The sequence below is a fragment of the Chiloscyllium plagiosum genome, unplaced genomic scaffold (assembly GCF_037043375.1).
Source record: "Chiloscyllium plagiosum isolate Xiang-an unplaced genomic scaffold, Cpla_swu_hap1 HiC_scaffold_22, whole genome shotgun sequence".
NCBI lineage: Eukaryota > Metazoa > Chordata > Chondrichthyes > Orectolobiformes > Hemiscylliidae > Chiloscyllium > Chiloscyllium plagiosum.
The window spans coordinates 24,147,205-24,161,290 of record NW_028270160.1 but is presented as its reverse complement, the minus strand read 5'-3'; the positions used below and the strand labels follow the sequence as shown (position 1 = coordinate 24,161,290).

The 14,086-nt window shown below is 41.1% G+C and overlaps 1 protein-coding gene across 1 annotated transcript in view; it reads left to right on the top strand.

Moving 5' to 3' along the window:
- Positions 1–6,987: 6,987 nt before the first annotated feature.
- fhip2a (FHF complex subunit HOOK interacting protein 2) overlaps positions 6,988–14,086 on the top strand; it is a 50,239-nt gene continuing 43,140 nt past the window's right edge. The window contains exon 1 of the mRNA XM_043712807.2: positions 6,988–7,275. Coding sequence (XP_043568742.1) covers positions 7,231–7,275 — 45 coding nt within the window. The 5' untranslated portion in view covers positions 6,988–7,230. The remainder of the gene's footprint in view (positions 7,276–14,086) is intronic.

Here is a 14,086-nt window from a genome sequence, read left to right as displayed (position 1 = left end):
CTTCAAATCTATACCTTCCGGAGTCTCTGGGTTTACAACTGCTCTGTGAAAAAACAAGTACAACACAGCCTTGATAAAGGAGCATCATCATCACACAGTGTACATTATCATTTAAACTGTCTCATAACATGCTCCAATGAAATAAACTGTTAATCCCAGTAGACATGGTACTACTAAATGAACTATGGCATGTCATAGTGTGACACAAGACAAAGTGTATATTTGGATCAAGCAGGGTATCAATGCGAGGTATAACTGAACCATAAAAATGATTAAAGGAAGCAAATGGGGAGAGAGAATGGAGGGTGATGCACATTTGGGAGAAAGTGGATGGGAAAAGAAGAGATGGGATGGGAAGAAGAGAAGTACATGACGGGAGACAAATATAAGGACAGAGGAAAGGAAGAAGAGAAGAATAAAGAGAAGAGCCATGGATATAAAGGGACAGGGAAAGGTTATCTGGTAGGGTACAGAGAGATGTGCAGGATAAAAGAAATAACATGCAATTACACAGCTGCTTTCTCAAACTCAAGACTTCACAAAGCACTCTCACCCAAGGAATTAGTTAAAGTATTGACACTGTAGTGATTTCATATAAAGTGATATCTGATTGATCACTAAACAGAAAACAAGCACTTGATTATGTTGGAATCTTGCTTTGATTTTAGTTTGTTCTTAGAACTTTGTATTTTGGTCAGTATCCCTGAAAAAAAATGCAGTTCATTCAATTTCAGTTCAATATATTTTCATTGGTTACTTTTTATTTCATTTTCATTTTGCTGATTCATAATGGCTGTTTCTTATTTATTATCATAAAGGCAGGTTACTTAGACTGAACCCATAGAAATGTAATCTATTGCTAGTTAGAATCTATTATCAGGCACAGGGCGACTAAGCAATTGGACAAATAGGAGCTGAAGAGTGAGAGTTAGTATGAATTTGTAATGGGTATGTCATGTTTAAAAGGTCTTCTTGAATATTTGATGAAGGAAGTAGCATGATGAATATGGACATATGGATATTATTTATCTGGACTTCTGGAAGGCACAAGTTTAGGAAAGAAAAAATTAACAAAAAAAAATGAAGTCACTGGCAATCTATTTACAATGATTTCTTGCATTCCTGTGATAGTTGCATTCCTGTGCAACCCCACACTATACAAGAATCACACAATACAAATAACACTTAAGTGTTGGCGATGCAATCACGTTAAAACCAATACACATTTTAAAAGTTCATGCTTGAGAAATAGCATTCCCTATTCATCAATCATGTTACAGTGAACTTGCGTTGATAAAATGCGCCTTAAAACAAAACAACTTGTACATGAGTAGAGAAGAGGTTCGGAGTTAGGAGAGTTGGGTGATGAGTATGTTCTGTACTTGGGAAGGTTAAGTTCATTGTGTCCACGAGGGATCAGTACTGAGACCTCAGTTTTTAACCAAATTCATAAGCAACTTATATGAAGGATCAGAGAAACATATATTCAAGCTTGCTGACCATACCAAAGTGGGTGGCACAGTAAATGGTGTAGCAAGAGACATTAATCAACTTATGTGAGTGGGCAAAACTACAGCAGATAGAGGTCAATGCAGAGAAGTGTAAGGTCATCCAACAAGAAAGATAGATTTAAACATTTTCTTATTGGTGAAAAATTAGGAACTCTGGATGGGCAGGAATAGTTTCTAAATAGGAAATCACTGAAAGTTAGTGAACAGGCACAAATGCAATTTAAAGGCGAAGATGTTTATTAGATTAGATTAGATTACTTACAGTGTGGAAACAGGCCCTTCGGCCCAACAAGTCCACACCGACCCGCCGAAGCGCAACCCACCCATACCCCTACATTTACCCCTTTAACCTAACACTACGGGAAATTTAGCATGGCCAATTCACCTGACCCGCACATTTTTGGATTGTGGGAGGAAACCGGAGCACCCGGAGGAAACCCACGCAGACACGGGGAGAACGTGCAAACTCCACACAGTCAATCGCCTGAGTCGGGAATTGAACCCGGGTCTCTGGCGCTGTGAGGCAGCAGTGCTAACCACTGTGCCACCGTGCCGCCTAAATTTATTGAGGTCGATATTGAATCCTGAAAGCTGAAGGGACCCCAAGCAGAAAATGAAGTGCTGTTCTTCTAGCTTACACTGAACCTCGTTGGAAAAATATTGGCCAGGGACATAATGGTGTGTTGAAGTGGCAGGAAACTGGAAGCTCAGGGTACTTTTTGCAGACAGAATATCGGTGTTCCAAAAAGCAATCGCCCAGACTGTGTTTTGTCTCCCCAGTGTAGGGGAGACCACAAATGAGCAGCTAATACAATAGGCTAGATTGAATGAAGTACAAGTATGAGAGTGTGTTGCTGGAAAAGCACAGCAGGTCAGGCAGCATCCGAAGAGTAGGAAAATCGATGTTTCGGGTCGGAGCCCTTCATCAGCCGAACCGTTGATTTTCCTGCTCCTTGAATGCTATCTGACCTTCTGTGCTTTTCCAGCTACACACTCCCAACTCTGATCTCCAGCATCTGCAGACCAGACTGTCTCCTGAAGTACAAATATATTGCTGCTTCACCTGGATGGTGTCTTGAGCTTTGAATAGTTAGGAGGGAAGAAGTAAATAGACAGGTGTTGCATGTTCTGTGATTGCATGGGAAGGTATTGTGTGGGTGTGAGAGGTGTTAAGAGTGGAGGAGGAGTGGACAGAGCCAGAGGAATGGTCTCTGCGAAATGCTAACAAGAGATGGGAGGGGAATATATGTCTGGTGATGGCATCCCATTGAAGGTGATGAAAATGGCATCTTATGATCCTTTGAATACAGATGCTGTTGGGGTGGAAAGTGAGGACCAGGAGACCCTTTTGGTGTTATGGGAGGGAAAAGAAGAGTTGAGAGCAGAAGTGCAGGAAATGGGTCGGACACAGTTGAACACACCCAAAACCCCCCGTCTTCATATGTGTCCCACCCTTTCCTAGCTACTACGAATTCTGATGAATGGTCACTGGACCCGAAACATTAACTCTGTTTCTCTTTCCACAGATGCTGCCAGACCTGCTGGATTTCTCCAGCAATTTGTTTTTGGTTCAGATTTCAAGCATTCCCCGTTCTTTGTTCTATCTCAGAAACCTGCGGTTGGGCTATTAACTCTGATAGTAAGTTGAAGGACAGCTAGAAATGACCAATTAACAGAATTAAATTGTTCACCCACTCTACCAAAGTGAGTTATGCTCAACAAGGCGAACTTTTAACTTTTTGAACCCGAAGGCATTTTGACCACGTTAACTACTTACATCCACAGATACCCATTTAACACTCCAGGTTAAATTTCCATCCCATTTCTGTCTCATAAAGGAAACCTTGCTGCATTTACTTACTCACTACAATCGGAGGACTGAGTTATGGTTAATTCCATAAGATGCCAGCAGTAACTCAATATGCATTTTATCCTGACAATTGAAAAATTAATTTACTGTCATGTTCTGCCCTCTAGTGGCAAGTTGCTGGCATCACAGACAATCAATTGTTTTAAGGATTGTGATTATCAGGCAGAATTTTATCATTGGCCCCTAGATAGTGAGCTTGAAGGTGCCGGTTAAATAGCGAAGAGTTGCACTGAAGGGCAAGAGATAGGCCCAGAAGAGGACAACCATTTGGAATAATCAAGGGCATTCCTTGATGGTAGGCAGGTTTGTCTGCCATATGGGAAAGCTGTTGGTCTTATGGAGGTAGCTGCCCTTAGGCTGCAAGGCTGAAAATGGTGTTGGGGGTCAAAGAATGAAGATGCAATGATCACCCCCAAGGGAGGCTTTCTCCTACAATCCTCAGCACTGTCCACTTGCGGTATTATTATCTTTTATTTCACTTCTGTTTGAGGCCTCCAGTGGCTAAGGTTTCAGAGTTGCTGGTCCTGTCATTTGAAAGCAAACCCAACGTAAATTAGTGAGGAGGCCACCTTCAAGAAAACAGTAGTGCCTATTGGCTCAGGGCACTCATTTAGTCTCAATATTCAGGTCCTGAAACCTTTGATAAAATTCAGCTCGCAAAGTTGCAAAGCCAAATATTTCAGCTGTGTTCCAATTCTAGCTAATGGTAAAACGGAACAAAGTCAGATCCCAGAATAAAACCTGGCTTCATAGATCGTCTGTTTAATTTTTGAAATTGTTTAATATGGTTAGTTGCTGAAACATATTCCCACAAGGCTGCAGTTCTTTAATAAGAAAACATACGTATGATGCACGAAAGAAGGAATAATGTGGAGGTGGCGGTGTTGCTCTGGGCTGGACAAGGTCAAAAATCACATGACACCAGCTTCTCGTCCAACAGGTTTATTTGAAAACACAAGCTTTCAGATCCTTGCTCCTTCTTCAAGTATTAGTGAAAGAGGGAGACCTTAGACACAGAATTTAAAACGAAAAGATCAAAGAGTCATACAATTGATGCAAATGAATTGAACACACCTAAGATGTCTGTTGAATCTTTAATCAGTTAGAATGAAGGTGCAGGTTTCGATTGAATAATATGCAAATACCAGATTTATTTCAAGTCACTGGCCCAAGATAACTTAAGGTTTTATCAATATTGAAGAGGTGGCATCTCAGGTCAGATAATGCACTTTTCATGGAGGTCTGTGTCTTACCTGGAGTCAGACTGATTTTATTTTCAAAGTGGGAATTTATAAAATGCCACATCGACTGACTGTCTACAAATGGTTTGTGTGTGTATGTATACGTGTGTGTGTGTGTGTGTGAGAGAGAGTTTTTAAAAGTATAAGCTTTTGGAGTGCTGCTCCCTCATCAGGTTGCTAGTGAGGCAGAATCATAGGGCGCAGAATTTATAGTAACATACCCTACCCCACTAGCTGCCTGATGATATGGCAGGGCTCTGAAAGCTTGTACTTCCAAATAAACCTGTTGGACTATAACCTGGTGCTGTGTGATTTTTAACTTTGTCCAGCCCAGTACAACAACAGCACCTCCACATTGTGTGAGACAGTATATGTGCTTGTGTGGGTGAATGTGTTTGTGAGTGAGAGTGTGTGAGAGAGTGTGAGATAATGTGTGCGTGTGTGTATGCTTGAGAGACTGTGCATATGCGTATAAGGGAGTATATGTATGTGAGAAAGTGTGCATGCACGTGTGCACTAGAGAGTGTGAGTGCGAGGCAGTACAAACATGTGAGAGAGTGTGCGTGTGTGTGAGAGTATGAGTGTGTTTATGTGTGAGAGTGTGTGTGTTGTGTGTGTGTATGTTTGTATGAGAGTATATAGCATGGTGGGGTCACCTGTCGTGTGATATGAACCCAAGATGCCAGTTGAGGCCGTCCTCATGGGTACCGAACTTGGCTATCGGCCTTTGCTTGGTGATTCTGCGTTGTTGTGTATCTCAAAATCCGTTTGGAAGATATTTACCCGAAGATCCAAGGCCAAATGTCCTTGACTGCTGAAGTGTTCCCCCATTGGGAGGGGACATCCCTATCTGGTGATTTTTACACAGTATCCATTCATCTGTTGTCATAACATCTACCTAATTTTGCCAATATACCATGCCTTGGGCCATCCAGCGTATGAGAGAGACAATGTTGGCCGAATCATGTGAGTATCTGCCGTGCACATGGTGGGAAAGAATAAACAAACGAAATAGACAAACAAACAAAACAATATATATATTAGAGCTTGAATTTGCTGAAAAATGACACATTTCATCTGACACTCATCAGGATATTTCACAAAAATACCACTTCAAGGGGAAAACTAACATTTATGTTGCATGCTGACTGGTTGATAAGTGAAATTAAGTGTATAAGTCCTGCTAAGATTTGCTTTCCCAAATTCTGAAGAAGCATCACACTCGCCTCAAAAAATTCCCTGTCCACAGATGCTGCTCAACCTGCTGAGTTGCTACAGAATTAAAAATTACACAACACCAGGTTATAGTCCAACAGGTTTAATTGGAAGTATACTAGCTTTCGGAGCGCCGCTCCTTCATCAGGTGATTGTGGAGGACATAATTGTAAGGCACAGAATTTATAGCAAAATTTTACAGTGTGATGTAACTGAAATTATACCTTGCAAAATACCTTGAGTGTTGAGTCTTTCACTTGTTCGAATACCATGATAATTTCACTTCTTTCATGCGTAAATCACAAAACCTTTTTTTAAAAGTTGCATTCTCAGGTTAGCTGTAACAATTGGTGTTACCTCGACAATATGTTGAAGGTGTTAGCCCCCTGTGTTCTCTGTCTGTGCCATGGTGTTTAGATTGATTCTAATTTAAAAAGTGAGATAAGAGTTTTACATGAATTTATGCAGTTTTTGAGCAACGTACAATATAAATTCTGTGCCTTACAATTGCGTCCTCCACAATCACCTGATGAAGGAGCGACGCTCCAAAAGCTAGTGCTTCCAATTAAACCTGTTGTGTGATTTTTAACTTTGTACACCCCAGTCCAACACCGGCATCTCCAAATCATAGTTGCTACAGAACTTTGTTTTATTTCAGATTTCCAGCATCCATGGTATTTACTTTTATATGTATTTTGTATTTCATCTATTTTTCTAATCAACCTGTTCAGAGATGCCATTACACACCACTGGAGCAGGTGGGATTTGAATCTATACCTCACTATCCAGGAGTAGAGACACTACTCTTTTTACATTCGTAGGACAGTACAGACTGTGTTATTCACTTCCCTCTGGCGCTGGGAGGACCATATTATCAGTCAGCGACATGGAATGGGCTGTGTTCTTTATCGCTCCCTGGTGTTGGGAGTACCATATTGTCAGTGTTTGCGGGCCGGGGAGGGGTGGAAATGCTTCTTCACCGCCGCCTGCTGTTGGGAGGACCACATTGTCAGTCAGCGAATACTACTGTGCTCTTGGGCGCCTTCTGACGCCAGGATGACCGCACTATGAGGTGATGCCGGCAGGGCGTCGCCCCCTGGCGTTGGGAGGACCGCGTAGGCAGTTGGCCCAACAGTCAGTGTTTGTGGTGCCACGGTGTCGGTCGTGTGTTTGTGTTGTTTGAGGTGTTGAATGTTTACTGTCGGCCTGTCTGATCACCGGGGTCTGCCCGCGCCCTGTACCTTCGATTTGTTCGTTTCTGGGTCGTTTTCTCCCCCCCGTTCTGTTATTTTGTGTGCGAGGCGCATGAACAGCCAGGCTGGATCGAACCAGGAAGAAGATTGAGGAATCCAAGGAGAAGATCCGCCGGGAGATCCGCGAGTCCAAGGCCAAGATGTTCACCAAATTTACCAACATCCTGCAGCAGGCGGTGGAGGCGGTGAGTACTGCCCCTTTGGAACCAGCAGGCAGCTGCGAATCCACAGCCAGCCCCGGGCCGCTTCCTTTCACTTTACATCGGGGTCCCACAGAGGCCTACCTAGTTGGAGCAAATAAGTGAGAGTGCCCCCCCACCTGAGGACGGGGCGGGGGTAACAGTCAATTTATTCTATCAATCTGAATGAATTTGAGCTTCAATTTCTTTATTCCTGTCTATTTGGGGAACCTTCTCCGGAGTGGTCAGGTTTTGATGTTATTGATATTTGTTTGAAGTATCCTCCCAGGATTTTGGCTGCTCATCCACTTTGTGTGATATTCCAGTTATCCTGGGGCAGTGCCGAGGGAGACAGGACAGCGGCTGCTCCAGTGTTGTTTCTCTCTCTGGGAAGCAGCTGTTTGTTTCTGCACTGCCCTATCTCCCTCCCATTGTGTGTAGGAGCTGCTTTTGTTTGGGTTATGGCAGAATCCTACAGTCGTGAAACGGCAAAGATCTCGAGTCAATATAAGAAAATCTATCTGCCAAAAAACATACTGCAGAATAATAATCATCATCACAGAATCATTTATTTATCAGTTACTTTGTTTTCTACCTCCTTTGTGCACAGATAATAGATGTACAAACGAGTAATCGCTCATAAGTGTGAGTTTAATTTGAATGCAGCCTGTCGTATTTAGGAATTAAGGCATATATTCAACAACGGTCTAAAGGCAAAATAAGTAATGGAGATAATCTGAGTGTCTTTTGGAAAGCACACGTTTATACACAACTTGTAATGTGCTATTATACAATAATTCATTCCTCTTCACAAAATATTAATGTGTCATATGGTTTGAAAGTGAAGTCCATTAGGAGAAAGTGAGGACTGCAGATGCTGGAGATCAGAGCTGAAAAATGTGTTGCTGGAAAAGCGCAGCAGGTCAGGCAGCATCCAAGGAGCAGGAGAATCGACGATTCGGGCATAAGCCCTTCTTCAGTGAAGTCCATTGCCAAGTATTTTATGCATGTTTTGGTTTAGGTTCCACCTTTTGATATTTTCTTTTATATATTGTTCAATCCCATTTTCTCTCTCTCTATCTCTCTTCTTCCTCTTTTCTTCTCCCCCCTTCCCCCCCCCCCCCCCACCCCGCCCACACACACACACACACACACACACACACACACACACACACACACACACACACACAATGGCATGTAAATTGCTCTAAGACATCTATGTTATAACAAATAGCATTGGCAAATAATTTTGGTCTGTAGGTACTTGGAGTGTGGAAAATTATTTCATTCAACTGTTTATGCTTAGTATCAGTTACAGCTTTGCTTCATGAAAATATATGACATTAAAATTATAATTTAATGGATTATTTGAACTGTAGTGATGTCAGGTTTTTATTTTGGTCTGTTTCACTATTCTTTATATGGAGACTTTAACTTGGGGGGAAAAAAACGACCTAGACTGCTTCACAGAGGCATATTGGGCAAACAAAATGAAGACCAGTTTAAGGAAGTAGGCATTAGGAGAGTTGACCAAAAGTTTAGTGAAATAACTGGGTTTAAGAGAAGGATGGATGTTTTGTGGATGGGGATCTTATATGTGGGGTCAAGTTGGTGACTGGAATAGGGGATGTCAAGAGCAGAGGAGTTTGGAATTGGAGAAGCTGAGAATTTGGAGAAAAAGGAGTGTTCTGGAGGTTTCTGAGACTGGGAACAGGTAAGGTAATGGAGGGAGATGATAACTAGCTACATAATTTCTATGTACTTTCATATGTAATCATATGCTATAACATACGTTTGCTGAGATACCTGCACCATTTTTGGTAATAACATTTTACAGGTGCTTCAGCTTTAAAATCATAGGTGTCAGAAACATATGATTATTCTTCTGTCATTTGAGGTCAAAGTGAGGAGTCTGGGTCAGAGTCTAGACAATCATCAGATTTGTACCCATTTGTCATCTGACTTCTGTACTTTTCTGAACTTGCTGGTTACATTATTTCCACTTTCCTCTCTGCATTTCAACTCCAGTAAATTACCTGCAGGCATGAAGGTACTCGACAGAACAGATGGGAAATGGTTCAGTCTGCATTGCCATCCAAAAGCACTCCAACCTCAAAGTGAGGACTGCAGATGCTGGAGATGCAGCTGCACTCCAACCTCAGTCAGACATCTTAAATATGCAGGTGTTATTGTGCACACTCACTAAGAAACAGACTTTCATGTTGTTTCTGACCCCTTCACCAAAGCAAATGGCAAGAAAAGGTCTTTTACAAACAACTGGAAAGTAAAAATTCTCTTTGAGTCATTTCCCACAGCACATCACTTCCTCAGAACAGAGGGGTCCTGGAAATATGGGCCATTGTCTCTATCTTGGGAGCCTTGTGTTGTTGAGGGCAGACACATACAAAAACAATTATCATCACCTGCAATGTGCCAGCTCAGCCTTTAGCCAATGGAGATAAAAACATATTTGAGAGCCAGGATCTTTAACCCAAGACTACCAAGGTTTACCAGGCAGCAGTGATCCCCACCTTTCTATATGCTTCAGAGTCTTGCACAATTCGAAGCAATGGAGAAATACCACCAATGATGCCTTCATAATATCCTTCAATCTAGAGGCAATAAAGGCTGTCCAACAGGATTCTATGACTTTTTGTCAAGTGTCAAAGTACTAATCACTTAAAACTAGCTCTGCTGAGAGGGACAAATAGTTTGTACACCTGACTCCCAAAGCAACTGCTCCAATTGAATCTCAGACATAAGATTCCAAGCAGCACAGTGAAAATACATTAGAGATGTCCTCTAAACAACCCTGAAGAAGTCAAACATAACTTGCCAACTCATGAGAGTTGAAAATGTGTTGCTAGAAAAGCGCAGCAGGTCAAGCAGCATCCAAGGAGCAGGAGAATCGACGTTTCAGGCATGAGCCCTTCTTCAGGAACTCATGGGGGTCCCTAGCTTGTGACTAACCAAAATGGAGAAGGCTAGTCCAGCAAGTAACCAAAAACATAAAGAGCCTTTGCATGGTGAATATGCAAAGCTGAAATCAAAGCATCAGAGAGAGTGCCCAAATCTCCAAACAACCCACCTGTCCAGACCTTCAAACACTATTTTAGAAAGCAATTGAGTATTTTCAAGAGCACATCTCACTCAACCCTCCCCCATATGATTTGACCAACACTGTTGCACTCAGTCTCTGGTTTATAAATTTTTCAGTGTGTGAGCACTTCGCTGACATACTCTCTTGATTTGCAGTCCTAAACTGCAACGGGCAGTGATGGCTGTTGCATAAAATATTTTCTTAATAATATAATTATATAGTATTTTTCATAATTGCTGGTTGTCTCAAAACCAATAAAGTACTTTTGAAGTATAGTGACTACTGCAGTGTAGAAGCATTACATTTGTTTTTTGCAAACAGCATAATGGCAATGATCTGATAATTTATTTGCAGTGTTGATTCAGGGATAAATACTAATAGTGGTAGCAGTAAGACACCAGAGTCCCAGAATACCATAGGGCTGCCTTTTAGAGAGAGACGACTGATGGTGGTTTAATCTTCGGGTCGCAATGACTCAGGCAAGGGGTGAGGTTGAGAAGGCAGTAACGTCAGCAGGTACGGGAACTGAACTCCCTCTGGTGTCACACTTTATCTCAAAGCAACCATCCAGCCAACTGAGCTAACCAACTTCCAGAGGGTAAATAGGAGTAACCGGGGATAACTCCTACTTTTCATTGTGAAGGAATAATGGAGATAACATTCATGTTAACAGAGGAACATCATGACCTAATGAATGTCCTGGGGTCTTCTGCCCAAGATGAGTTAAGTTTGAAAATCTTTTTTTACATTTACCATTTAATTGTATTGTATTGTATATACATTAATATATAACTGTTGAAAAAGCATAAGCAATTGGGACATTCTGTTCTTTTAAGCAGGATGCATTATGAGCTGTTTGTTGCTCCTCTCTTTCTCCCACCTCCCCATCCAGTGGCTGTCAGATTGAAATGTCACTTTGAGGTTTGGGAGAAAGCTTGTCTGCTGACTTGCAATGTGAATACTTAGTGTTCTTTTAAATTCTTGTTACCTCTCAGTGAAGATTTTGATTTTTTTATTGTCTTTTTTTCAGCGTAATGAATCAAATTGCTTTCAGTAATTTCTCCCTCCTTTGTCCCCAGTTAGTAGTTTATCTCTGACAGTTGACAGGAGGTTTGAATTGATCACTAAATTACTTCTGTAAAGCTCTCTTTATAGTTAAAGATATTTCTTTAGTAAAATAAATGAATTATCAAGAGTGTGGCAGAGGATTTCCAAATTCTTCTTCTTTTACATGTACAGATATGTGTTTAAGTTAATAGGAATTGAAGAAGTATCTGCAGGATAGTTTGATTTGCATCCCTAGTAGATTAATTAGTCTCCTAATCTTAACTGCAAAGAAGCCTGATAAAGTTATGAAACACTTATTGAACAGATGGAGGCATGTTTCCCTTGGCTGGGTAGTTCTGAACATGTAGGTAGTTCAGAATATGGGACATAGCTTCAGGAGAAGGGATCAATCACTTAGGACCGAAATGAGGACAAATACCATCACTCAAAGGATTGTGAAAGTTTGACATTCTCTCCCCTAAAGTTAGTAGGTGCCCCTTCATTAAATATATTCAGCACTGAGATTCACAGATTTCGATCTCTGAGGGAAATCGAGGAAAATAGGGAACAGGCAGGAAAGTAAATTTGTAACAGAGGATCAATTATGATTATACTGAATGATGAAGCAGGCAAAATCAGCCATATTTTCTCCTGCTCCTAATTCTTATGTTTTATAAAAGTGAAATTTGTGCCAATAGTAATTGTTTGGTAGTAATTGAGACTAATCACACTGTTAAAATTTCACAAGCCCAAACATTTTCTGGCAAAAGTCTTGGGTAACTGTAGTGTAAATTCAGCAGCATATATTTTGCATATTTTAGTTCTGAGTCTCAGTAAAGTAGGTACTGTTATGGCAAAGTTTTGGAACGAGCAGAACAACTCGAACAATAAATTCCTGATAATACTGTGCTGGAGTGTTCATGCAAGATTCCTGTCTGATATATTGTTTAATAGTACTGAGAGATGCTTGCTTTATTTTTTTTTGGATTGGAAAATGTTGCTGTCCAAAGTGACCTGGGTGTCCTTCCTCATAAGTCACTAAAAACAGGCATACTGTAACATTTTGCAAAGAAATTGGTATGTTAGCCTTTGTTACAAGAATATTTGGCTACAAGAGCAAAGAAGTTTCCCTTCAATTATATGGAACGGTGGTGTAACTGTAGCTGGAGCAATGAATGCAGTTCAGGTCCCCTTGCCTACTGCAAGGATTCAGTTACCATTGAGGGAATACGGCAGAGATGATGAGACTGTTTTGTGAGGAGAGATTGAGGAGACTGGGCCTGTATTTTCTGGAGTTTAGAACGATAAGAGATTATTTTATAGTAACTGAGAAAATTCTTAAAAGGATAGACAGCTGTGGGAAACACGTTTCTGCTGCCTGTGTGACCAAGAACCAGGAGAGACATTCCTGAAATAAAAGACCTGAGGGGGAATTTCTTCACTTAGAGGGTGTTGAGTCATTGGAATGCTTTGCCCCAGAGGACTGTGGAAATTCAGTCATTAAGTAAAGTCAAGACAGAGATTGATAGCTCTACAATTACTAATGACATCAAGAGATAGAGTCATAAAGATGTACAGCACGGAAACAGACTCTTCGGTCCAACTCGTCCATGCCGACCAGCTATCCCAACCCTGCCAGCACCTGGCACATATCCCTCCAAACTCTTACTATTCATATACCCATCCAGATGCCTTTTAAATGTTGCAATTGTACCAACCTCCACCACTTCCTCTGGCAGCTCATTCCATACATGTACCACCCTCTGTTTGAAAAAGTTGCCCCTTAGGTCGCTTTTATTTCTTTCCACTCTCACCCTAAACCTATGCCCTCTAGTTCTGGACTCCCCTACCCCAAGAAAAGATTTTGTCTATTTATCCTATCCATGCCCCTTATGATTTTATAAACCACTATAAGGCTCCAACACTCTAGGGAAAACGGCATTCCCTGTAGCTCAAATCCTCTAATCGTGGAGATAGTGCAGATATATAATATTGAGGTAGATGATGACCCACAAGATGAAATGACAGAGTAGGTCGGTGTGCTGAATGGTCCATTCCTGCTCCTATGTTCTCCTGCTGCAAAAGCCAGGTTGTTGTGTAATTAAGAATTGCATGGGAGACGTGGATTGTCATAAAAATATCAGAACTATATATATCTCAAGTATTGCATTAGATAGTAATTTTCTGATTGCTCAACTGTTTGCCTTCTGTGTTTGGGCACTATTTTTCTAACCTTTAGTCGGGTTCTTGTGCAGTTTATTGTAGATTTTGAACTGCTTCAGTAAGTTGAAAACTTGTAACTTGGTTCCTGATTAAAAGTAACAATAAGCAGCTGGAATGATATTGTAGTGTCAAGTTGGAGTGCCCTTATCATAATTTATGACATTATCTATATTGATGCACTTTCCTTTGATCATTAATTGAAGGTGATAATTTGTGCTGGACCTTGATTGTACGGATTGTTGCAGCTGAGCCTGATTTTTGTCCTCACTCACCATGTACACTGGGGTTTGCTTCTGTCACCTTTCCCATAGAAACTCCGACCACTTATGATAATGTTAGTGCCATTTCATCTGAGATCAGCTAATTCACCACAGTGATCAAAGTTGGAACTTGGTCAGTCTGGCTCAATCCCATACTACATGTACTGATATTGAAAGCAATTGTCTT